We start from the raw sequence: 23,427 nt of genomic DNA on the forward strand, positions 1-23,427 counted from the left end.
ATTGTCCATTTCTGATATTCTATTATTAATCGTTTGGACCTCTTTCTGTAGGTTTTGAATTGTTTCCAATGCTGTATCTATCTCATTTGATTGTTTCTGTAGTGCTTTCCTGACTTCTTCATTATTCGTCTCAACTCCATTGTGTAGTGTTTTTGATACATTTTATAATCATTTTTCTGAATTCCTTCTTTGGCATTTCCAAAGCCTGTCCATCTTCCACTATTGAATGTAGGTCTACTTCCAGCTCATTTGCCTCAGTTACTTTATCTCATTTCTGGACATGTGCAGATATGGTCATCTGCTTCTGTTTTTTGGGCATATTCAGGCACTATCTGTGGCCTTAATACTTAGATGAGTGTGTATTTTGGTATTTTTTATACTTTCTGATTGCACCTAGGTAGATGTGATCAGCAGATGGGCTTTCCTTTCCACAATTCTTCCTGAGAAATTTCAAGATGCCACTGTTGGTCTCTGTGATGTTAACTCAGGATTTAATTTTCGGCCTGTTTCCTTTTTAGTCTGCCTATCCCACTCTACAATCCCATTCAGGCCTTTTTCCTAGTGATAAACAGTTCTGGGCTGGCTGTGGCCACTTCGCCCTGCCGTTTGGTTTTAAGTGGAAACTGTCATTTTAAATTTTGAGGCGATCTGTGCCATGCGTAGTAGAACCTTCTGGGAGGTGGGGTGGGGAGCCCACTCGCTCAGGTATCCCCTCTAGTCACCAGAATGGAGGTGCGCAGTGAGAGACCAATGAACAGATACACACACAAAAAGAGTGTCCACGCCTTTATCTCCACGGTTCAGGCGTCCGTGGCTGCTCTGATCCTTCCCCTGCTTGGTCTCGCCCAAGCTGGTGGCTCCGAGAGCAGCTGAGCATCTTGAATTAGAAAACACTGGATTTCTTGCTTCTGCTACAAATTCCCCCAAGCTGTAGGCTTCCAAACTTCTAAATATTCCTTTATATGTGGTTCAGAGTTCTGGGACCATCCCCTGAGCCTGCTTGGTCTGGTATTCTGTGTTGTTGCTGATGGAGCGCCTCACTGCACTTCCACCCCATCTACCATCTTATTTGTTCTCCTCATTTGATTTCTTCTCATTTGATTTCTTGACTGCTGCTTCCATGAGTGTCGTTGGTGGAGCCAAGCAAAACAACAACAACAACAAAATTCATGTATTTGACAGTCTTCTCCATTTGTTGTTGTTGTTAGGTCTGTTGAGTTGGTTCTGACTCATAGTAACCCAATGCATAACAGAAGGAAACACTGCCTGGTCCTGCACCATCCTCACAACCGTTGTTACACTCGAGCCCGTTGCTGCCGCCACTGTGCCAATCCATCTCATTCCACTTTTCCACTGATGCTCACTTTATTTATTGCTCTAGTTGTGCGGATTTCTGTGTTCTTTACATTGAGGTGCAATCCATACTGAATACTAACTGATCTTCATCAGTTAGTATTTTAAGTCCTCTTCACTTCCAGCTAGCAAGGTTGCATCATTTGCATATTGCAGGTTATTACTGAGTCTTCCTTCAATCCTGATGGCATGGGTCATCTTCATATAATCCAGCTTCTCAGATTATGTGCTCAGCATACAGATAGAATAAATGTGGTGAAAGGACAACCCTGGCACACACCTTTTCTTGATGGTAAACCATTCAGCATTCACTTGTTCTTTGTGAATGACTGCCTCTTGGTCTATGTACAGGTTCCTCATGAGCATACTTCAATGTTCTGGAATAGCCATTCTTCTCAATGTTACCAATAGATTGTCATGATCCACACAGTAAAAAGCCTTTGCATAGTCAATAAAGCACAAGTAAATTTTTTTTTTGGTATTCTCTTTCAGCAAAGATACATCTGTCATCAGCAATGATACCCCTCAGTCCATGTCCTCTTCTGAATCCAGCTTGAATTGCTGGTCTTTGTGTATAATTGCTGCTTATGTTATTTTTAAAAAGGTATCTGCCCTGAATACATTATTGACCTTGCAAAATTCTATCATGCAATCTCCAGCACTGTTTCTATTACCAAGGTGATATTTTCTAGCTGCCAATGCTGCTTCTTTATTTCCAAGTTTTTGTACACCCACCACCAGTAATTATCAATGCATCTTGATTGCATGTTTGACGGATTTCAGAACACAGAAGCTAACAAAAATCTTCAATTTCTTTATCCTTGGCATTAGTGTGTAAATTTGAAAAATAGTGATACTAACTGGTCTTTCTTGCAGGCGTATGAATATTATCCCATCACTGATAACATCATACTTCAGGGCAAACCTTGAAATGTCCTTGACAATGAACGTGATGCCATTACTCTTCAATTTGTTATCCCAGCATAGTAGACCACACAAATGCCCAATTCACAATATATAATGCCAATCCACTGCAACTCACTAATGCCTAGTATATCAATCTTTGTTACTTAAATACATTTTTTATTCTCACTTTCCTAGATTCATACTTTGTACATTCTATGTTCTAATCATTAATGAATGTTTGCGGTTGTTTTTTGTTGTTTTATTAATCTTATTTTGAGCCATGCCCCATCAGCAATGAAGGTCCTGAAGGCTTTTCTCCATCCACATCAAGGCTGAGTCTATTTTGAGAAGGCATCTCTTTCTCTGTCGTATTGGGAGTGCCTTCCAACCTGAGGGGCTCATATTTGGCACCATATCAGACAATGATCCACTGCTATTCATAAGGTTTTCAGTGGCCAATATTTTTAGAAGTCAATTATCAGGGCCTTCTTCATAGTTTTAGTCTGGAAGCTCATCTGAAACCTGTCCAGGGTGACCCTGCTGGTATTTGAAATACTGGTGGCATAGCTTCCAGCATCACAGCCACACACAAGTCACCAAGTAGACAAACTGTGTATGTCACACTGTGTATGATGAAGGAAGATGTCAGCCAAGAAAACCTATGGAACAGTCCTACACTGTAACACATATTGTCACCATGAGTCAGAACTGACTCAATGGCAGTAAGTTTGGTGGGGTTTTTGGCTTATTACAGAGTTATTTTTGTATATTGAACCACCCTTGCATTCCTGGCATAAACACCATTTGGTCATTATATGCAATTCTTCTGATATGCATATGGATTTTGTTTGCTCATTATCTTGTAAAGGACTTTGACATCTATATTCATGAAGGATATTGATCTGCAGTTTTCCAGTATATTTGGCTTCAGAATCAGGGTAATGCTAGCCTATGGAATGACTTAGAAAGTGTTTCCAATTTTTTGGCAGAGCTTGAGAAATGTTGGTGGCAATTCTTGAAATATTTAGTATAGTCCACAGATGAAGCCATCTGCTGCTGAGCTTTTCTTTGTTGGAAGGTTTCTGAATACTGACTCAATCAATTTTTTTTTTAAGTTTTCAGATTTCCTTGGTAGTTTGTGTGCTTCCATTGCATTTGAGTTAGGGATCTGTTGGCTTTCTTACAATCCTTTTAGTCCTTAAATTTCTGAGAAGTCAGAAGTAATGTCCTTTCATTTCTGATTTTTTCTTAGTCAGTCTAGGTAAAGGTTGGTAATTTTATTGATCTCCTCAAAGAACCAACTTTGGGTTTTATTTTCTATTCTGTTTTATTTATCTTTGTTCTAATCTTTGTTTCCTTCCATTTGTCTTGGATTTAGTTTGTTCTTCATTTTTGTCTTCTAAGGAGCTCTGGTAGTGTAGTGGTTACGAATTGGGCTGTGAACCACAAGGTCAGCAGTTCGATACTACCAGCTGTTCCGTGGGAGAAAGATGAGGCTTTCTGCTCCTGTAAAGATTTACAGCCTCGGAAACCCTGCACAGGGTCGCTATGGGTCGGAACCGACTTCACGACACATAACAACAACAACAATAGCATAAAACTAGCTTATTGATTTGAGAGCTTTCTTCTTTTTCATGCAGACATTTATAACTAGAAATTTCTCTCTGAGCTCTATTTTTGCCACATACCATATGTGGATGCTGAACAATGAGTAAGGAAGACCAAAGAGGAGCTGATGCATTGGAATCATGGTGTTGGTGTAGAATATTAAATATGGCATGATTGCTAGAAGAATGAACAAATCTGTCTTGGAAGAAGGGAGGCCAGAATGCTCTCACATACTTTGGACATGCTATCAGAAGGGACCGGTTCCTGGAGTAGGACATCATGCTTAGTAAACGGTCAGCAAAAAAGAGGAAGCACCTCAACGAGATGAACTGACATAGTGGCTTCAACAATGGACTCAAAGCAACGATTGTAAGGATGGCGCAGGACCAGCATGGTTTGTTCCGCTGTACTTAGGACCACTATGAATCCGAACCAAACTGATGTGGCGCTGTAGGTAAAGCACTGGACTGCTAACCACAAGGTGGGCGGTTCAAACGTACCAGCTGCCCCTCAGAAACCCTAAACAAGGTTGCTATGAGTCAGAATGGACTCGAAGACACTTAACAACAACAACACATTTTGGGATGTTATGGTTTTGTATTTTAAACTTTTTCTTTGGCCCAACACTTCTTTAAAAGTGAATTGTTTAGTTCCCACACTTTAGTGAGTTTTCTGTTATTGATTTCTAGCTTCAAACCATTGTGATTGGAAATGACCTTTTTTATGATTTAAATCTTTTAAAATTCATTAAGACTTGTTTTGCATCCGGTCTGGTTAGAATGTTTCATGTGTATTTAAGAAGAAGGTGCATTCTACTGCTGTTGGATGGAATGTTCTGTATATATCTTTTAGGTCTAATTGATTCATAGTGTTGGTCAAGTCCTCCATTTCCTTAGAGACCTATTTGTGCTGACCTTTATTGAAAGCTGGGTATGGAATTCCCCAACTATTGTGCATATGTTTCTTTCTTTCTTCACTAATTTCATCTTTTGTTTAATGTATGATGAAGTTCTGCTCTAGGTTGTGTATGCATTTACATCTGCTCTAACTTCTTGATGCAATTAATCTTTTAACAATAAATAATGTTCTTTTTTGTCTCCAGTCTTCTACTTTCAACTTGTGTCTTTGCATCTAAAATGAGTCTTCTGTGGTTAACATATAGATGAATTGTGCTTTGTTTCTTTTTTTTACTTCATCCTGCCAATTTCTCCTTTTGCTTGGAGAATCAAAATCTGTTTACATTTAAAGTAATTATTGACAATTAAGGAGTTTCTCCTACCATAAAACAATTTCTCTACAGGGTTGCTATGGTTTGGGATCGACTCGATGGCCCTTAACAACAACAATATGTTCCTTGCTGCTCAATTCCTTCATCATTATCTTCTTGTGCATTTATTTAGATTTTGTTCTTACTCCCTTCTTCCCTTTTCTGTGCACTTTTAATCATTTTCTTAATGGTTACTTGGGAATTCCAATCAATACTTTTTATTTATAACAATTATAACAATCTAGTTGAATAATTGTAACTTAATTTCCATGGCATAAACTCTACTCTCTGCTTTGAGTTGCACTATGATATTTCTCTTCTCCTCCACATACCCTAAGTATGGGCAAAGTTCTATTCCCTCTCTCTCCCTTTATGTTAGGATTGTTACAGATTTCATCTTTACATACACTATAATGTGCCCATTAACATATATTTATAACTATTATTTTATGCATTTGCCTTTTAAATCATATAGAAAAAAAATGAAATGACTAACCCCAACTGGGAAGCACTAGTGGTAACAACCTTGCTCAGACTTCGGTTATCTGAGAATGTCTGGATTTCTCCTTCCTTCTTTAGCGATAGCTTCGCCAGTTATGGAGTCCTTGCCTAACCAACTGTACTGCATGTGGCTACCCATTTGTTCCAGCACTTTTCTTGAAAAGTCTCCTTTCCTCATTCAATGGTCTTGGCAGCTGTTTTGAAATCAATTGACCATGTATGTTTGTTTATTTTGGCACCATTTTATTCCATTGTACTATACTGTGTTTATTACTGTAACTGAGATGAGACGTGTGAGTCCTCCAATTTTGTTCTCCTTTTTCAAGATGGTTTTGGCTCTTCTGGATCCCTTGCAATTCCATATGAATTGCAGGACGGCTTTTCTATTTCTTTGGAAAATACCATTAGGATCTTGATAGGCATTGCATCAAATCTGTGTATCACTTTGAAACATGCTGTCATGGGATGTTTGTCCATTTATTTGTATCTTCTCTAATTCTTTTCAGCAATGTTTTGTGGTTTTCAGTGTCTAAGACTCTCATCCCCTTGGTGATATTTATTCCTATGTATTTCATTCTTTTTAATGCTACTACAAATGGAAGCATTTTCTTAATATTCTTTTTTGCTTGTTCATTACAGGTAGAAATACAACTGACTTTTGTGTGTGTTGACTTTGCATCCTACAAATTTGCCAAATTCATTTATTTCCTCTAATTGTTCTTATGTATTTATTGTGTGGACACTTTAGGGTCTTCTCTGTATAAGGCCATAAACGTATTTATTTGGAGTCCTTCGCTGTTTGCATGTCTTCGGGAGCGCTTTGACCTTCCAGGTGTAGATTTTCTTGTCCACCTTCTTTGGTGTCAGTTTTTACCACATTTTCATTTGTAGGTGTTCTCCCATACCCTCCCTGGCACCCATCCCCATGAAAAGCTGGGAGCTCCTATCCTGTGGTCTAGCGTTCTGTACAGAGTCATTACGTGGCACTCACAGGCCTGGCCCTGGATCCACATCCTTCGGACCCAGGGTCCCTGTGCTGATAATCTCCTAGACCCAGGAGTCAGAGAGAGCTGCCACACTGAAGACAACACAAGGCATCAGGGGCACAGGGCAGGCAGATGACTACAGTGGCCTTGCCAACCACGGAGCAAGAGAGCCAAGAGCCTTCGGACAGAAATGGATGCCTCCAGACACTTGTTACATGAGCTCAGGGCTTTGGAACACTTGTCCGACCTGGGCAGATGCCAAGGCTAAGAAGACTTTGTCATGAGAGGTCTGAGAGGATCCTGGACTCGGGGACAAGAGAGTCGTCCCTGGGGACATGGCTGAGGAGAAACTGTCCTGATCCGTGAACTGTGTGATGAGTTGGTCATTAACTTTCCAATGAGTCCAAATCCTGACCTGTAACCTGCAGACGTCTCCTTAATTAGCCCGCAACTCTGAGTGTGGCTTGAGAGTTTTCTGTGGCTGCTGGCAGGAAGGATGAAAGCCAGCAATGAAGCAAAGAGAGGCATGGGAGGGGTGGCTGGTATCCGAAGTCTGTCTCGCCTCCACCTCACAGGTCTCAGCTTTGGGCTGATGTTGGTTGTGATTCTCGTCCCACCTCCTGAAGTTAGAGGAGGCGGAGGTCTGCCAAGCCATGTTTACACATTTAAGCTGTGCTGGAAGGATCCCACCCTCTTAGAGAGTGGGCACCAAAGGACCATTTGCTTCATACATAGGAATACTCGATTCCAGGACCAGGGGTCAGATCAGCAGCCTCAGAGGCAGGGGTCATGCCTAACCAGTGCCTGAAGCCCAGGCAGCCAAGCAGATTGGCTAAGAGTTCAGGGAGTCCCACCCACAGAGCCTCGGTAGGTGGGTTATCACACCAGGGAGGTCACGCCTAGGTAACTCTGGCAGGACAACAACCCAATGAGGGGAAAGTGCCCACCAAGAGATCCCTCCAATGGGAACCCTTCAAGAGGTCAAGGAACAAGGTTGCAGTCACAGCCTTCTTTCCCAGGTGAGGGGGCTGGGCGTGTTCCCTGATAAAGAGCTAAGCCATCAGATATGCCCAAGACAGAAGTCTACCGGAGCGCTGGGTTTTTGTTCTCAGAGGTCACAAGGCAGACGGGACTCCAGGTCTAACAGCAGAAAGGTAGGCCCATGGCCTGGAGACCAGTTGGATGCTGAAGGCGCCTTTCGGGCAAGGCTGGGGTCTGTACCTGTACCTCACACTCTGTAGACCCACCTATCCAGCTGGCGGCTTGTTCTGTGTTGTGGCTGCAGGGGGAGGAGCAGCACAAGGCTGGGCGAGTGTGGAGTCTTACCTGGAAGACGGTCAGGATGGCAGCTGGGAAGGTATCGAAGTTGGTCGTGGGAGTCTCATCCTGGAAGTTGAACCTGAGGAAAAAGGAAGTCTCGGGAAGAGTCAGCGTCACAAGAGCAAGCCTGTGATATCATGGTCTGTGAAGGGTGACTTTCACCAGCCTGGGGAATGGGCGCTTCCCAACCCCTCTCCCAGCTCAGAGGTGGTCTGGACAGGGCAGTGGGCTCTTGCTCTCCTCCCCTCTGGACCTCACTTACTGTCCTCCAAACAGTTGCATTCCCAGCAGAGCAAAGACCACAATGAAGAGGAAAAGCAGGAAGAGGAGGCTGATGATGGACTTCATGGAGTTGAGCAGAGACACCACCAGGTTCCGTAAGGAGTTCCAATACCTGTGGGGTGGCAGCTGACCCTCAGCACACACACCTACCCCAGAGTCTGACCCAAGGTCAGGAAGCCGTTCCCTGGGGCAGGCTTCAGCAGAAGGATACTCCTTCTGTCGGGTGACAAACCCAGGTCTCCACTGCCCTCACCAGCATCTCACATGCCCCCACATTCTGCAGGTCAGAGACCCTACAACAGCCCACACATAGCACAAAGCTGCTTGCTGATGAGGAGTCCCACCATGACAACCACCAGAGGTAGAGGTGGGCCCGTTTCTCTCAGGCCTGAGCCACACCAGGGGGAGCCTCTACCCTTTCTCTCTCTGTCCTTCCCCATAACGCCCCTGGACCCACATCAGCCTCTTGCCTGCAGCAGGGCCTAGCATGCGGCACTTGTCAGAGCTACCAGTGGTAACCTCCTAACGGTAACCCCATGGAGGACCCCCAGAATCACCCCCAGCCCCAGCCATTCTCTACCCCTCATGCCCTCACCATGTCCAGTCACCCTCCACCCCAACATCCACCACCCTTGAGTCACCCTCCACACTCCGTGATGTGCTCCCCATCCCCCAGCATCCTCCACTGTGCTGCCCCCACACTCCCAGAACTCGGGCTTCTCTCCTAGCTGGCCCCCCTCCAACAGTTCCAAGTCCCATATGCAGCCACCCAGCAGGGTGGGTGATGGCCCAACTCAGCAGTCAGAGGATGGACCCACCCCAGCCACCATAGGTTCTTGCTGGACGGGGTCTGCACTAAGGGGCTGGGGGACCCACCAAAGCAGGTCTGGGGTAGAAGAAGCAGCAGGCAGGTTCAGGAGAAAGGTCAGGGATGGAAATCCCAAGACCACCCTCCTCTCTCCAGAATGGGCAGATTTGGGGTCAGGAGGATGAAAACAATCTCATCAGACAACTTCTATTTTCTCTGTTGACAATGAAGCCAAGCAGCCATCAAGAAGGAGCTGCCAGTGTGGCAAGACCTGTGGACTCCTGGGCGCAGAGCCAGTGACATAGCCACGAAGGACTAGAGTGGAGAGTGAAGCGTCCAGCTGATAAGAAGAGAGGAGATACATGCAAGAACACCCACATTACAGATAATACCTACTAGACTTCAATGACTGGATGATCAGAGCTCAACTAGAAGCAGAAAGAAGAGGGGGGAAAAGAGTAATCTGATACAATTTGATGAACTTGACCTACACCTACGGATGCAGTAGCTCAAAAGAGGGAACAAATCCTTATAGCAAGAATCATTCTCACCTCCTCCAGACACAGAGTGGACAGGTATGGGCAACTTGGATATTGGCTACCCAAAATGGGGGGTGGGGGGGGCAGGCCACAAAGGCAAGAAGTGACTGGCTTACAAGTTTTCAAGAGCGAGCCTAGATCCAGAGGGCATGGAGCAAGGTAGAATCTCCACTGAATAGTATCCAGTCTGTCTGGGTGGGGCTGATGAAAGGAGATGTGGATAGGTCCCTTATGGTACAATGGTGAATAATTGTTACCAAGACTGACTGTGAGGGTTGGAAATATAAAGGTTGACATTTTATAGCAAGGAGGGGAGTGATTAACTTTGCAGTCTAGGAGTGGAGGTCCCTGGGACCATCAAGGGAGAAGTACGGAGAGCAGGACCCTACCCAGAGAAGCAGTGACGCCAGAGATGGAGGCAGAGACGATGACGTGGAGAGATGGAGCAGCTGGGGACTCTAGACCCAGAGAGGGAGAGGGGCTGTGTGCTGACGAACGGGGGCAGACTTGTAGTGTATACCCTTTGGTTGGTTGATGATGCATGGAGGAGACTGTAACCATGGCAATGAAACGATACACAGTAGGATGAATGTAAAGCTCATGTTCTCAGGTAAACTATCACATAATTCACAATAAAACATTAAAAAAAAAAGGAGCTGCCGGGAACTGTGGGAAGCAGAGAGCTTAACAGGCCTCTGCAAGAAGGACAATCAGGTAGGACCAAGAACCCAGGGTAGGCAGAGGGACGCTGGGGAGGGACGCTTCCAGCATGAAGCTCGATTGCTGTCTTTTTATATCTAGATTCTAGATCTAAACCAACTATATGCCACAGATAGGCCTTCCATTGTCACGAATCCCGAAAAAGGGAGTGTGCCCCGCCTAGGCCCACTGCAGCAAGCTGGAGGACCACCTACTTGGTAACCTTGAAGATGCGAAGCAACCGGAGCGCCCGCAGCACGCTGATCCCAAAGGAGGTTCCCGGCTGGATGGCTGCCCAGACCACTTCAAAAATGCTCCCCACGATGACCTGCAATGGAGATGGCATTAGCTTTGGGGTGCATGCAGGTGTGTGACCACACACGTGCCTGGAGGAGAGTGTGCCCTCCTCTCTGTGTGAGCTCTGTCTTGCCCCACACCTCCCACTGCATTGTCCCAGTCTACCCAGTTACCCAAGTGCTGAGCCAGGACCCCGAGACATAGGACTAGGTCTGCTGATTTCCTGACAGATCCCAGAGTCACCTGCTCTAAGGTCTCCTTGGGGCTTTGTCACACAGCCCCGTGGCATGGAGTCTTCTTACACACCTCTGGGCAAGAGGCAGATGTCCTTTCATAGGTCTTCTTTCACCCTCCACTGCTGACCCACATGTGTCGTGAGTCCACTCTTCTCCAAATGACCAGAAGCCAACACAGGGTCACTATCTGTTTCAGTCATGGAGTCCCCACTGGGGAACTGGGGGGGTCACCCAGACACCCAAAACTCTCAATGGAAGTTGAGATCCGAGGGCACCTTCCTCTAGCCACTCTGCATGTGGACTGGGAGCAGGGTCTTCTGGTCAAGGCCCGTGTGGGGGCTCACAAAGGGTGGGTCAGTGGGGCCAGGGAACAGCAGATCTCTGGGGCAGTCTGGGCAGTCTGGGGTCAGGCTCAGTGTGACCCGACACCCTCCTCACGTGAAGAGCCGACCGATGTGGAGGATTCATTAACATCTACTTTACCACACTCAGCTCACATAGCACCCGAGTTCTGGGTCCTTTCCACTAACGTCACATGGACGGCACATTTCTTCAGCCTAACATCAGTGTTCTCAGCCAAGTCCCTGGGAACATAGCGAGTGTGTCCAGAGTCCTGTGGTCCATGACCAGCGACAGCTCCATAGGTTAGCACCGATCCAGCAGCATGTGCGGCCACTGTCCACATCCCTGCACCGAACCCTCAAATGTCTTGTAATAGCAGCTGCATCACTCTACAGCCTCTGGGGTGACCCTACTAATAACAAAAGAGTAGGCTTGCCAAAGCCAGTCCTGAGCAGGTAGGTTCCGGCTATTAGTCCTCACCAGTGACGTTCCTCAGAACTCAGACTCTCTAGGTGTCTGCCGGGGTTCAAGCCTCCAGTAGCCCCATAGCTCCTCTCCTGCTTTCATTTCATCATCAAACTCGGTCCCCACAGACCCACGTGGTAGGCGGCTGATGACTCCCACGCTCCAGGTATTCCCCGTGTACAATCCCACCCTTGTTGTTGTTGTTGTTATGTGCCGTAGAGTAGGTTCTGACTCGTGGTGACCCCGTACAGGATTTCCAAGGCTTTAATTCTTTAAGGGAGCAGAAAGCCTCATTTTTCTCACGCGGAACAGCTGGTAGTTTCAAACTGCCGACTTTGAGGTTTGCAGCCCAATTCATAAACACCATGCTACCCGAGCTCCTTACAATCCCACCCTGTTGTTGTTAGGTGCCATCAAGTCAATACTGACTCATAGCGACCTTATGCACAGCAGAACGAAACACTGCCCGATCCTGGGCCAACCTCACTACCATTGCCACGCGTGAGTCCATTGATGCTGCCACTTTGCCAATTAATCTCATTGGGGGAGTCTTCCTCTTTTTCTCTGACCCTCCACCTTACCAAACATGATATCTTTCTCCAGCGACTAGTCCCTCCTGACAGTATGTCCGAACTATGAGAGACAAAGTTTGGTCATCTTGGCCTCCAAGGAGCACTCTGGCTACACTTCTTCCAACACAGATCTGTTGGTTCTTTTGGCAGCCCATTACACCCTCAATATTCTCCTCCAACACCATAACTCAAATGCATCAATTCTACGGTCTTCCTTATTCACTGTGCAGCTTTCGCATGCATACGAGGTTATTGAAAATACTATGGCCTGCGCACCTTAGTCCTCAAGCTGACATCTCTGCTCTTCAACGCTTTAAAGTTCCTGTGCAGCAGATTTGCCTAATGCAATACGTCGTCTGATCTCTTGACTGCTGCTTCTGTGAGTGTTGATAGTTGATCCAAGAAGAAGGAAGTCCTTGACAACTTCAATACTTTCTTCGTTGATAAGAATGTTGTTTATTGGTCCAGTGGTGAGGATTTTTGTTTTCTTTACACTGAAATGCAATCCATAGCGAAGGCTGTGCTCTTTGATCTTCATCAGTAAATGTTCTAAGTCCTCTTCACTTTCAGCAAGCAAGGTTGTATGATCTGCGTATCACAGGTTGTGAATGAGTCTTCCTCCAATCCCCGATGCCACGTTTTTCTTCATATAACCCAGCTTCTCGGATTATTTGCCCAGCATACAGGCTGAATAAGTATGGTGAAAAAATACAGCCTTGTAGTGCACCTTTCTTAATTTTAAACCATTCAGTGTTCCCATGTTCTGTTCGAACAACTGCCTCTTGGTCCAGGTACAGATTACTCATGAGCACAATTAAATGTTCCGGAATACTCATACTTCACAATGTTGTCCATAGCTTGTCATGATCCACACAATCAATAAAGCACAGGTAATCAATAAAGCACAGGTAAACCTCTTTCTGATATTCTCTGCTTTCAGGCAAGATCCATCAGACATCAGCAATGATATCCCTTGTTCCACGGCCTCTTCTGAATCTGGCTTGAACCTCTGGAAGTTCTCTATCAATGTATGCTTGCAGCCATTTCTGTATTACCTTTAGTAAAACTTTACTAGCATGGGATATAAGAGAGATTGTCCGATGATTTCTTCATTCTGTTGGGTCACCTCTCTTTGGAATGGGCACAAATACGGATCTCTTCCAATCAGTCGGCCAGATAGTTGTCTTCCAAATTTCTTGCCAGAGATGAGTGAGTGCCTCCTGTGCCACCTCACTTTCTTCAAAGATTTCAAATTTTATTCCATCAATTCCTGGTGCCTTGTTTTTTGCCAATTCCTTCAATGCACCTTGGACTTCCTCCTTCAGTATCATTGGCTCTTGATCATATGCTACCTCTTGAAACAGTTGAACATTAACCATTTCCTTTTGGTGCAGTGACTCTGTGTATCCTTCCATCTTCTCTTGATGCTTTCTGCATCATTCAATAACTTGCCCAGAGAATCTTTCAATAATGAAAGTCAAGGCTTGAATTTTTTCTTCAATTCCCCCAGCTTGAGAAACACTGAGTGTGTTCTTTTTTTTTTTTTTTGGTTTTCTGATTCCAGATCTTTGCACATTTTGTTGTAATATTTGGCTTTATCTTCTTGAGGTGATCTTTGAAATTTTCTGTTCAGCTCTTGTACCTCCTCATTTTTTCCATTTGCTTTAGCATCTCTATGCTGGAGAGCAAGTTTCAGAGTCTCTTCTGATATCCATTTTGTCCTTTTCCTTCTTTCTTGTCTTCTTAATGATTTTTTGCTTTCTTCATGTATGATGTTCTTGATGTCATCCCACAACTCTTCTTGGTCTTCGGTCTTTAGTGTCCAATGCATCAAATCTGTTCTTGAGATGATCTCTAAATTCAGGTGGGATATATTCAAGGTCATATTTTGGCTCTCGTGGTTTTGTTTTCATTTTCTTCAGCTTCAGTTTGAATATGCATATGAGTAATTGATGGTCTGTTCCACAGTCTGCCCCTGGTCTCGTTTTCACTGATGTTATGGAGCTTTTCCATCGTCTCTTTCTGAAGATGTGGTCAATTTGATTTCTATGAATTCCATCTGGTGAAACCCATGTGTATAGTCATCTCTTATGCTGTCCAGAGAAGGTATTTGAAATGAACAAATCATTGGTTTTGCAGAATTCTATCATGTGATCTCCAGCATCATTTCTATCACCAAGGCCATATTTTCCAACTACTGATCCTTCCACTTTGCTCCCAACCTTTGCATTCCAATCACCAGTATTGATCAATACATGTTGATTTCATGTTTGATCTATTGCAGATTGAAGAAGTTGGTAGAAATCTTCTATTTCATCCTCACTGGCTTTAGTAGTTAGTCCATAAATTTGAATAATAGTGGTATTAACTGGGCTTCCCTGCAGGTGCATGGATATCATCCTATCACAGACAGTGTTGTACCTCATGACTGGTCTAGGTATGTTCTTTTTGACAGTGAACGCAACACCATTCCTCTTCAATTTGTCATTCCTGGCATAGTAAACCATGTGGTCATCAGATTCAAAATGCCCAATACCAGTCCATTTCAGCTCACTAATGCCTATAAGATATTGATGTTTATGTGTTCCATTTCATTTTTGACAACTTTCAATTTTCCGAGATTCATACTTTGTACATTCCATGTTCCTATTATTAATGGATGTTTACAGCTGTTTCTCTTCATTTTGAGTTGTGCCCCATCAGCAAATGGAGGTCCCGCAGGCCTTACTCCATTCACGTCATCACGGTCAACTCTACTTTGAGGAGGCAGCTCTTTGCCAGTCACATTTTGAGTGCCTTCCAACCTGAGGGGCTCATTTCCCGGCACCATATCTGACAGTGTTTCTCTGCTATTCATAAGCTTTTCAGTGACTAAATATTCAGAAGTAGTTCATCACTCCTTCTTCGTAGTCTGTCTTTGTTTGGAAGCTCATCTGAAACCTGTCCACCATGGGTGACCCTGCTGGTAATTAAAATACCAGTGGCACAGCTTTCAGAATCACAGCAAGTCACAAGACACCACAGTATGACAAACTGACAGGTCACACACCTATAAGGCAAAGGGGATGAGACGTAACGTCCAAGATGGGTTACTAACAAAATGGTTTCTACCCTGGGTCCCTCCGCTCCCTCTGTTTCTGAGCATCAGCTGTGGTGTTGTGAGGACACGCTCAAGCAGATTGGAGAAGCTCGAGTGACCAGAAGCTGACGCTTGCCAATGCCACGTGAGTGAACTTGGATGTGCATTCACAGCCTTGAGATGAAGGAACCCAGTATCGGCTGGCTGTCACCTCACAAGGGGCCTCAATGCCCAGAATCCTGGCCCCCAGAACCTGTGAGACCATCAGGGGTTATTCTGTTAAGCTGTTAAGTTTGGAACAATTTGGTATGCATCATCAGATAAGGCATACAGCCCAGTAACCTGGCATGCAAATGACCCCCATGTCTTAGGATCCAGTTAGTCCACACCAGCAGAAGCAGATAAATTCGACAGCCCCTTGTGTCTCTGGGCTCCCTCTGCCTACATGCTGAGAAGGCAAAGGATAAGAGATGATGTCTCCCCGCTTACCAACCGAAATCACCGGTGCCACAGCTCAGGGGGCACCTGTACCATCCGGCTTCCTCCCGAGACCAGGCAACCATGTGAGATGGAACCCACTGCCCAGGATCAGAGCCCCTAGATGCAAGCCCTACTCATAGTCACTGTGCCTATCCGCTGGGCAGTGTTGGGCACCTGTCATACTCTGTCCAGGTTCCTGACAGTGAGGTGAAACTGCTGTGAGAACTTAGAACCATGGATGGACACAATGCTCTACCAACTGCAGGTGTGCAGTGTGAGGACGGAGGATCCTAGTTAGAGCTGGGCTGAGTCTTCATACTGAAGGTGTACTTCCGCCTAGACTCAGGGTCCCCTCCCTGCCTACCAAGAACTCCATCAAGAGGGAAGGTCTTCCTCTGGGGTAGTCTCCAGTAGTAACTCAATGCTCCGCTCAGGGCACACCTGGGACACTTCCGGGCTCTGGGCTCAGCACTAGGAAGAACTGTGTGCTCGTTTATGTCCAACAGAGTGACCCTCACACTGCCCCTGTCCGACATTCCAGCAGGCCTAAAAGCATGTTGCTCTGGCACGGCCACCCGGCCACACTGAGAACAGGCTGGTCCTAGAGCCATCACGGCCTTGCAGTCTTGCCAGGAGAAACCCTGGCCCACGTGCCCAGGCAGGGTCAGCAGAATGACAGGGTCAGGACCACAGTCCCCCTGGAACCAAGCCCCAGGCACAGAGCAGGTGCAGAGCCTTTGCTGGGTGGACAGGTTGGGGCGGGAGATAGTTTGAGGAAGGTAAGCAAAACTACAGGAACAAATTGGGACATTTCCTTCACTTTTATCAGAACTCAGATAAAGGTATGTAGCCCAGGGAGAAGGTGACCAGAGGACCAGGAAAACCATGGATCACTGAACAAGGACCCACAGGGGTGGGCAGAGGAAACACCCACTCACAAGAGCAAATCTGACCTTGAGATGACAGGCCGAGGGGTCAGGGAGGGCAGGGTCTGTGGCCAGCAGCCTCCCTGCTGGGTGACCCTCTGACACACACTAGCCACGGCTCCGCCTTCACCTGGGCTTCATCTCAAGGCTCTCAGCCTCACTGGACTCTCAGGGTGTCTCTAACTCACCCCAAAGTCGAAGCAATTGAAGGAGGACCGGAAGTAGCTTCTGGGCCCCAGGCCATACATCTTCAGGGACATCTCTGTGAGGAAGAGACCCAGGAAAACAAACTCTGCAAAATCTAGGAGAAGCCAGAGAAGAGGAGGGTTAGCACATGCCTCCTGCCCTGGCTGCGGCTCCACAGGGGAGACATCAGACTCTGGCCCCCAACCCCCCAGGCCTGATCTGTGGTCTAACAGGGAACACATGTCTCCGGGTACCCACCTACTGGGGCCTGGGCTGTGCTCCCTGGGCCTGGTTTATGCCTGAGAGATACTAAACTCTGGGCCCCCTAAGCCCAGGCCTGGTCTCGGTGCTGGTCTTACTCAGGGCCCCCGGACTCTGCTCCCTCCTCAGCTCTGCGCTGCTCTTTATTGGAACCGCAGACTCCAGAACGAGGCAGCCTTTAACCACGCTGGGGAGCAGCTCAGGTACAGGGCAGAGCTGCAAGGGCCACCCAGAGAGAGAGCAAGCCTTCATGCAGGTCTGCCACCAGAAGGGGCCAGAAGCAGGTCCTAATAAAGGTCACCTGAGGACAAGGGGGTCACACTCCCCATCTGTCCCTGTGAGCCTAAAACCCTGGCTTCTAGTTCCAGTTCTCCACCAACAACAGCAGTGCCTGGGGTCAGATGGAGCCTCTGTGACAACCTCTGTCTCGACCTCACGTCTCTCCCACCACTGACCCGGCGGCTTCCCCAGATGTCCTGTCTTTCAGGGGACACTGAGGCCTGAGCAGTCCCACAGCTCTCGGGCAGAAGACCCTATTTTGCCACCTGAGAAACTCCTCTCCACAACAAGCCCCACCACAAACCCATCCAGAAGTCCCTCCGGACCTCCAGCCAGGCAGGCGCAGGCTCAGGTGAGGAGAAGGAAGACCCTCCCAAGAGAAGCAAAGACGAGGCAGAGAGTCATGCAGACCGAAGGGCAGCCGGGCTGGCCACACCTTCCAGACAAACACATGACCTGGACCGGCCACGCTCTCTTGACCACCAAGCTAGAGACCCCTCCTCACAGTGGGAGGGACCTCCTAACTCACACACAAATCCTGGAGGTGGACAGAGAAGCTGCCCTCCTGATCTCAAAGAACGATGCCCAGGCAGCCCCAGAGCCAAGAGGGTCTTTCTATCACTTACTCACATGGCACGCCCAGTACTGCTGTGAGCCGGCACAGGGACAGCGGCCCTCCCTCCACGGGGCTCACAGACTCAGGGTGCAGAGAAGGGTCAGCACAGGGACAGCTGACCCTCCTCACAGGGACATCTGCCAGACAGGCCAGCCCAGCCCAAGACACCTAACTTACTCTGCACACAGACCACAAACACATTGAGCAGGGTCACCCCCAGGGGCAGGAAGTGACCATGAGACTGAGAACTCCACCAGTGAGGGAGCCCTGCCAACAAGCAGGCGTGGAGGTGTGAAGTGGCTCTCCACAGAGCTAGTGCTCCAAGTCCCATCTCAGACACTGGGCCTTATTGCGCCCCCCGGAAGAGAAACGCACTGCTGCCATCAGCCCAGGTTGGGCTCACAGAGAGAGGAAAGGCCTGTGGGACCCTGGAGCGCCAGAAGGGCTGAGTGTGGTTGATCTCTGAGGAGCAGAAGAGGTCGTGGGAGGAAAACCACACTGGACTGTCTGCTGGTTTCATGTGAGACCATAGACCAGGCCCCAGGGTCCAGGACAAAGTGAGAGCCCAGATGGTCATGTTCCTCCTGGCCCTATTTGGACCTGTAGCCAGGTTAAGAAATGTAACTGCATTCCTGAGGTCAGCTGTGGTCAGCAAGAAGCAGAGGAGAGCCCTGGGAGATGGGATTCCTCTCAAGAATTCCAGAATCAAGTCCCCTGGGGTCTGTTGATCTAAAGCCAGTCCACCTCCTCTCCTGACCCTCTCTTCTCATCTCCCAGGCTCGCCTAGGGCAGCCCTCCAGAGTGTCCGCTTGAGCCTGCTCAGAATGCAGCAGAGCTGGGGCAGGGAAGAGGCCAGCCCTCGCCACCAGCCCCACTCCAACCGGCTGTAAACCCAGCAGAACCCACAGAGCCAGGGCGGCCCTCTGGGGCCTCGGTACCTACACAGCGCAGTGGTGAGCCGCTGTGGTTGGTTGTAGTGCACCATGGCCACGCAGAGAGTGTTCAGCGCCACAACGCACAGCACCGCCCAGTAGAAGCTCTGTGCCTTCACCATGCGACGAATGAAAAACCGGAACATCTTCTCCTTCCGCCGAAAGTAGGAAGAGCTATCATTCTTCCCGCTCTTGAGGCTAGCGCGAGCGAAGGGGGAACCTGGGAGCAACAGGGGTGTGAGGGCGAGAAAACAGAAAGGAACTGAGTAGGCAGCTCCACCAGGCTGTCCTCCACTAAGGCAATGCTCAAGCTAGCAAAAGCTGGCAAAGTCAACTTTTCTCTGATCTCTAAAATCTAACAAAGAATTTTATGACAACCAGGGGAATGCATAAAGAAGAAAGTGGCTGCTGAATCTGGTCAGAGTGTTGTGGAACCTTAATATTCCCATCCACTGCCCGCAAGCTCTAGCTCAGTGTCAGCCAGGGGAGCAGAGAACTGTGTACGTGCATTGACCTAGCTGAGGAACTGGCTCAAGCTTTCTCAGTGCTAGGGAAGTCTCCCAGGCAGTATCTCACAGACACCTGGGGCAAGGATAACACAGGGAGCAAGCAGCAGGTGGATGGGTAGAAACTCCTGGGAAGGAAGAGGGAAAGGAAGATGGGTAGAAAAACCTGAGAGACAAAGGCTTGGAAAAACTCCCATGTATCATAGAGAGCCTAACACGCACATTCAGGTTAGACACATATCCAAAAAGGACCTATGGAGGTGCTGTTTTCAGCTCTGGCTACCTTTAGTTTCAAGACAAGCAGGAATTGATGGCTAAGGGAGAGTTGTAAACAGCTTAGCCGAGCATAGAAGAAACACCCCAGAATACCTGAAGGAATTAGAAAAAAAAGAACAAACTCTACCCAAGATAAGCAGAAGGAAGGAAATAATTAAGAGTTAAACAAAGATAAAAGAGAATAGAAAATTATACCAACAATAAAGAAACTGAAAGTTGCTCCTTTGAAAAGATCAACAAAACTGACAAATGTTTAGATAGAATGACTAAGAAAAAGAGACTGAAAACTCAAATTACTAAGATCAGAAAAGAGAGAGAAGGCATTACTACCAACTTTACTGAAATAAGAATGATTATCAATTGTAATCTACTAGCACCAGAAGATGATTCCTATGAAGCAGGACAGACATACCTCCATTCTCCAAATTTTTACCAACTGAGATACCAGTCACCCTCCCGACAGCACCCTTCCTCTCTAGAAAAAGGGTGTTGTGGAGAGTATGATGGTGTCAAAACTGATAAAAAGATTGGAGAGAAGAAGCATTCTGTGGGGAGGACACCTGGGTGAGATCCTTCACTGCAATGGCACACAGAACTCACACACCATGCTTGTTACTCTGTGGCTTAGTAGGGAATTTGTTAGGTGCTTTTAAATGCGTTCCAACACATAGTAATCCTATGCACAACAGAACAAAACACTGCTTAATAAAAAACCAAAAATCTACATAATAAAGAATGTTCATGATGAAAGGAAGAAAGACCATCTCAACTGATACAGAAAAACCATTTGGCAAAATTCAACTTCCTTTCATGATAAAAACATGCAAAATAAAACTACACACCATAGCAATGAAATACAAGAGGGTGAAAGTAAAACTAATGTTCTCCCATGTAAACTATCACATAATTCACAATAAAACATTAAAAATAAAAAAAAGTGGAAGCAACCGATAAAAAAAGGTAGACAAAATAAATGATTGGGCCATACTAAAAATTAAAAACTTATGTGCATCAAAAGACTTCACCAGAAGAGTACAAAGGGAACCCACAGAATGGGAAAAAAATCTTTTGCAATGACACATCAGACTAGGGACTCATTTCTAAAATATATAGGAAACTACAAAACCTCTACAAGAAAAAGACAAATAGGCCAGAAGAACAGAAGATATGTCCCGAAAGAAAGACTGACAAGAAAAACACAAAACAATATAGGCAGGCCGACTGATTACTATAAGAACAAACAAGTGGCTCGCCCAGGAGAAATTAACGCAAGTGGTCAGGTCCCCCTCAAGGCAAACCCCCTTCTAAGACTAAGGCTCAACGGGAATGTATGCTCTGATTGGTGACCATGTCCGTCTCCAATAGGGGGAAATGAGGGAAAAACAGCAATGAAGCTGTGAGCTACACCCTACAACGCTCAATAGAGTCCTGTGAACCCAGATGGAGACCTGGTTGACCAGCAGTGTGCCAAGTCCAAGGGACTCTTGGACCCAGAGTCAGCAACATAGCCACAGAGAACTAGAGTAGAGAGTGAAGCGTCCAGCTGATAAGAAGAGAGGGCACATGCACAAGCATACCCACACTTGCAGATAATAATACCCACTTGACCTGGCTTCAATGGCTGGAGGATCAGCGCTTGAACAGAAGACGAAAGAAGAGAGAATAACGAATAATCTGATACAATTTCATGAACTTGACACACACCTATGGAAGCAATAGCTAAAAAGAGTGAACAAATAAATCTTCACAGCAAGGATCATTCCCACCTCCTCCACACACGGAGGCAACTTGGACATTGGCTACCCAGAATGGGAGTTGCTACAGAGGCAAGAAGTGACTGGCTTACAAGCTTTCAAGAGGGAACCTAGATCCGGAGGGCGTGGAGCAAGGTAGACTCTCCACTGAGTAGTATCCATTCTGCCTAGTCAGGGCTGATGAAAGGAGATGTGGATAGGTCTCCTGCGATACAATAATGAATAATTGTTATCAGGAATGACTGTAAGGGCTGGAAGTGTAAAGGTGGACATTTTGGGGCAAAGGGAGGGGAGTGATTAACCTTACAGTTTAGGAACGGAGGACCCTGGGACCATCGAAGGAGAAGAACAGAAAACAGAACCCTACCCAGAGAAGCAGTGATGCCAGGGATGGAGGCAGAGATGATGACGTGGGGAGATGGAGCGGCTAGAGACTTTGGACCTGGAGAGAGAAGGGGGCAGTGTGCGGATGACAGGAGGGCAGCCTTGAGGGATATACCCTTTGGTTGGTGGATGATCCATGGAGGGGATTGTGACCATGACAAGGAAATGATATATGACAGGATCAATGTGAAGCTGATGTCCTCCCATGGAAACTATCACATAATTCACAATAAAGCAATAAAAAAAAAAAAAGACAATAACCCGACAAAAAAATGGGCACAAGACATGAACAGACACTTCACCAAGGATGAGATCTGGGCAGCCAACAAACACATGAAGAAATGTTCACGATCACTAGTCATTAGAGATGCAAATGAAAACAACAATCAGATACCATCTCACACCAGCAACAACAGCAAAGATCAAAAAAGTAGAGGACAATCAATGCTGGCGAGGACGTGGAGAGACTGGGACACTCCTGCATTGCTGGTGAGATTGCAAAATGGTCCAACCACTCTGGAAAGCAATATGACATTTCCTCAGAAGGTTGGAAATAGAAATAGCTTATGATCCAGCAATTCCTCTACTTGGTATTTACCCACAAGAAATCTGAGCATAACATGAGTTGATATATGCACACCAATGTTCATAGCAGCACTATTTACAATAGCAAAAAGATGGAGACAGCCTAAGTGCTCATCAACTGAAGAATGGATAAACAAACTGTGGTATATACACACAGAATATTATGGCAATAAAATGGAATATTATGCTACCTTGAAGAACAACAAGGAAGCTGCAAGTCACCGCATAACATGGATGAACCTTGAGGACATTATCTTGAGTGAAATTAGTCACAAAAGGAGAAATACTAATGTGTGTTGACGACCGCGGGGCAGTCTTGCAGGGTGTACCCTTTGGTTGGTTGATGATGCATGGAGGGGATTGTAACCGTGGCAATAAAATGGTATACAATAGGATGAATGTAAAACTAATGTTCTCCCATGTAAACTATCCCATAATTCACAATGAAACATTGAGAGAGAAAAAAAGAAAAAAAAGAAATACTGCATAGGACTACTACTGTAAAAGACTAAGAAAAAGAACCCATACTAAAGAGGGGAGGGGTTCTTTGCTGATTACCAGGATATGGGGGGGTGAGGTGAGGGACGGGAGGGGAAGGTGAAGCATGGGGCAGGGAATAGACACAGGATAGTTTGGGTGCTAGGGAGGTGGGCATTACACAAGATGGGGAAGGGGAATGGAAGAACAAAGGGGACGAGAAAACAATTAAGCAGGCTTGCATGGTCTAAGTGGGTCAGAAGTAAATAATGATGTATGCACAATCTTAGAAAGACAGGGCCCTGGTATACAGGGATTGAGACATGGTTTGAATGGGGAAAAGGGGGGAAATAATGTTAAGATGCTTGGCTGTCTTTTGAATCTTGGTTTCCCTAGCATACCATTATAAAATAGACACTTGAGGGGGAGAGAAAGGAATAGCCAGAAATATCACCATAGAAAGCTTGTAAGTCTGTCTTTTGCCTATAATTGATTGGAATACCTA

At 46.3% G+C, this 23,427-nt stretch overlaps 1 protein-coding gene across 1 annotated transcript in view; it reads right to left on the reverse strand.

Annotated features, from left to right (window-relative positions):
* Positions 1–23,427, reverse strand: part of CACNA1B (calcium channel, voltage-dependent, N type, alpha 1B subunit) — a 245,382-nt gene that overhangs the window by 132,472 nt on the left and 89,483 nt on the right. Inside the window, 5 exon segments of the mRNA XM_006863647.1 lie at positions 7,948–8,020; positions 8,204–8,335; positions 10,485–10,597; positions 16,855–16,967; positions 18,951–19,160. Of these exon segments, the coding sequence (XP_006863709.1) occupies positions 7,948–8,020; positions 8,204–8,335; positions 10,485–10,597; positions 16,855–16,967; positions 18,951–19,160 (641 nt within the window).

Source organism: Chrysochloris asiatica, unplaced genomic scaffold (genome assembly GCF_000296735.1).
Source record: "Chrysochloris asiatica unplaced genomic scaffold, ChrAsi1.0 scaffold00056, whole genome shotgun sequence".
In the NCBI taxonomy this organism is placed as follows: Eukaryota; Metazoa; Chordata; class Mammalia; order Afrosoricida; family Chrysochloridae; genus Chrysochloris; species Chrysochloris asiatica.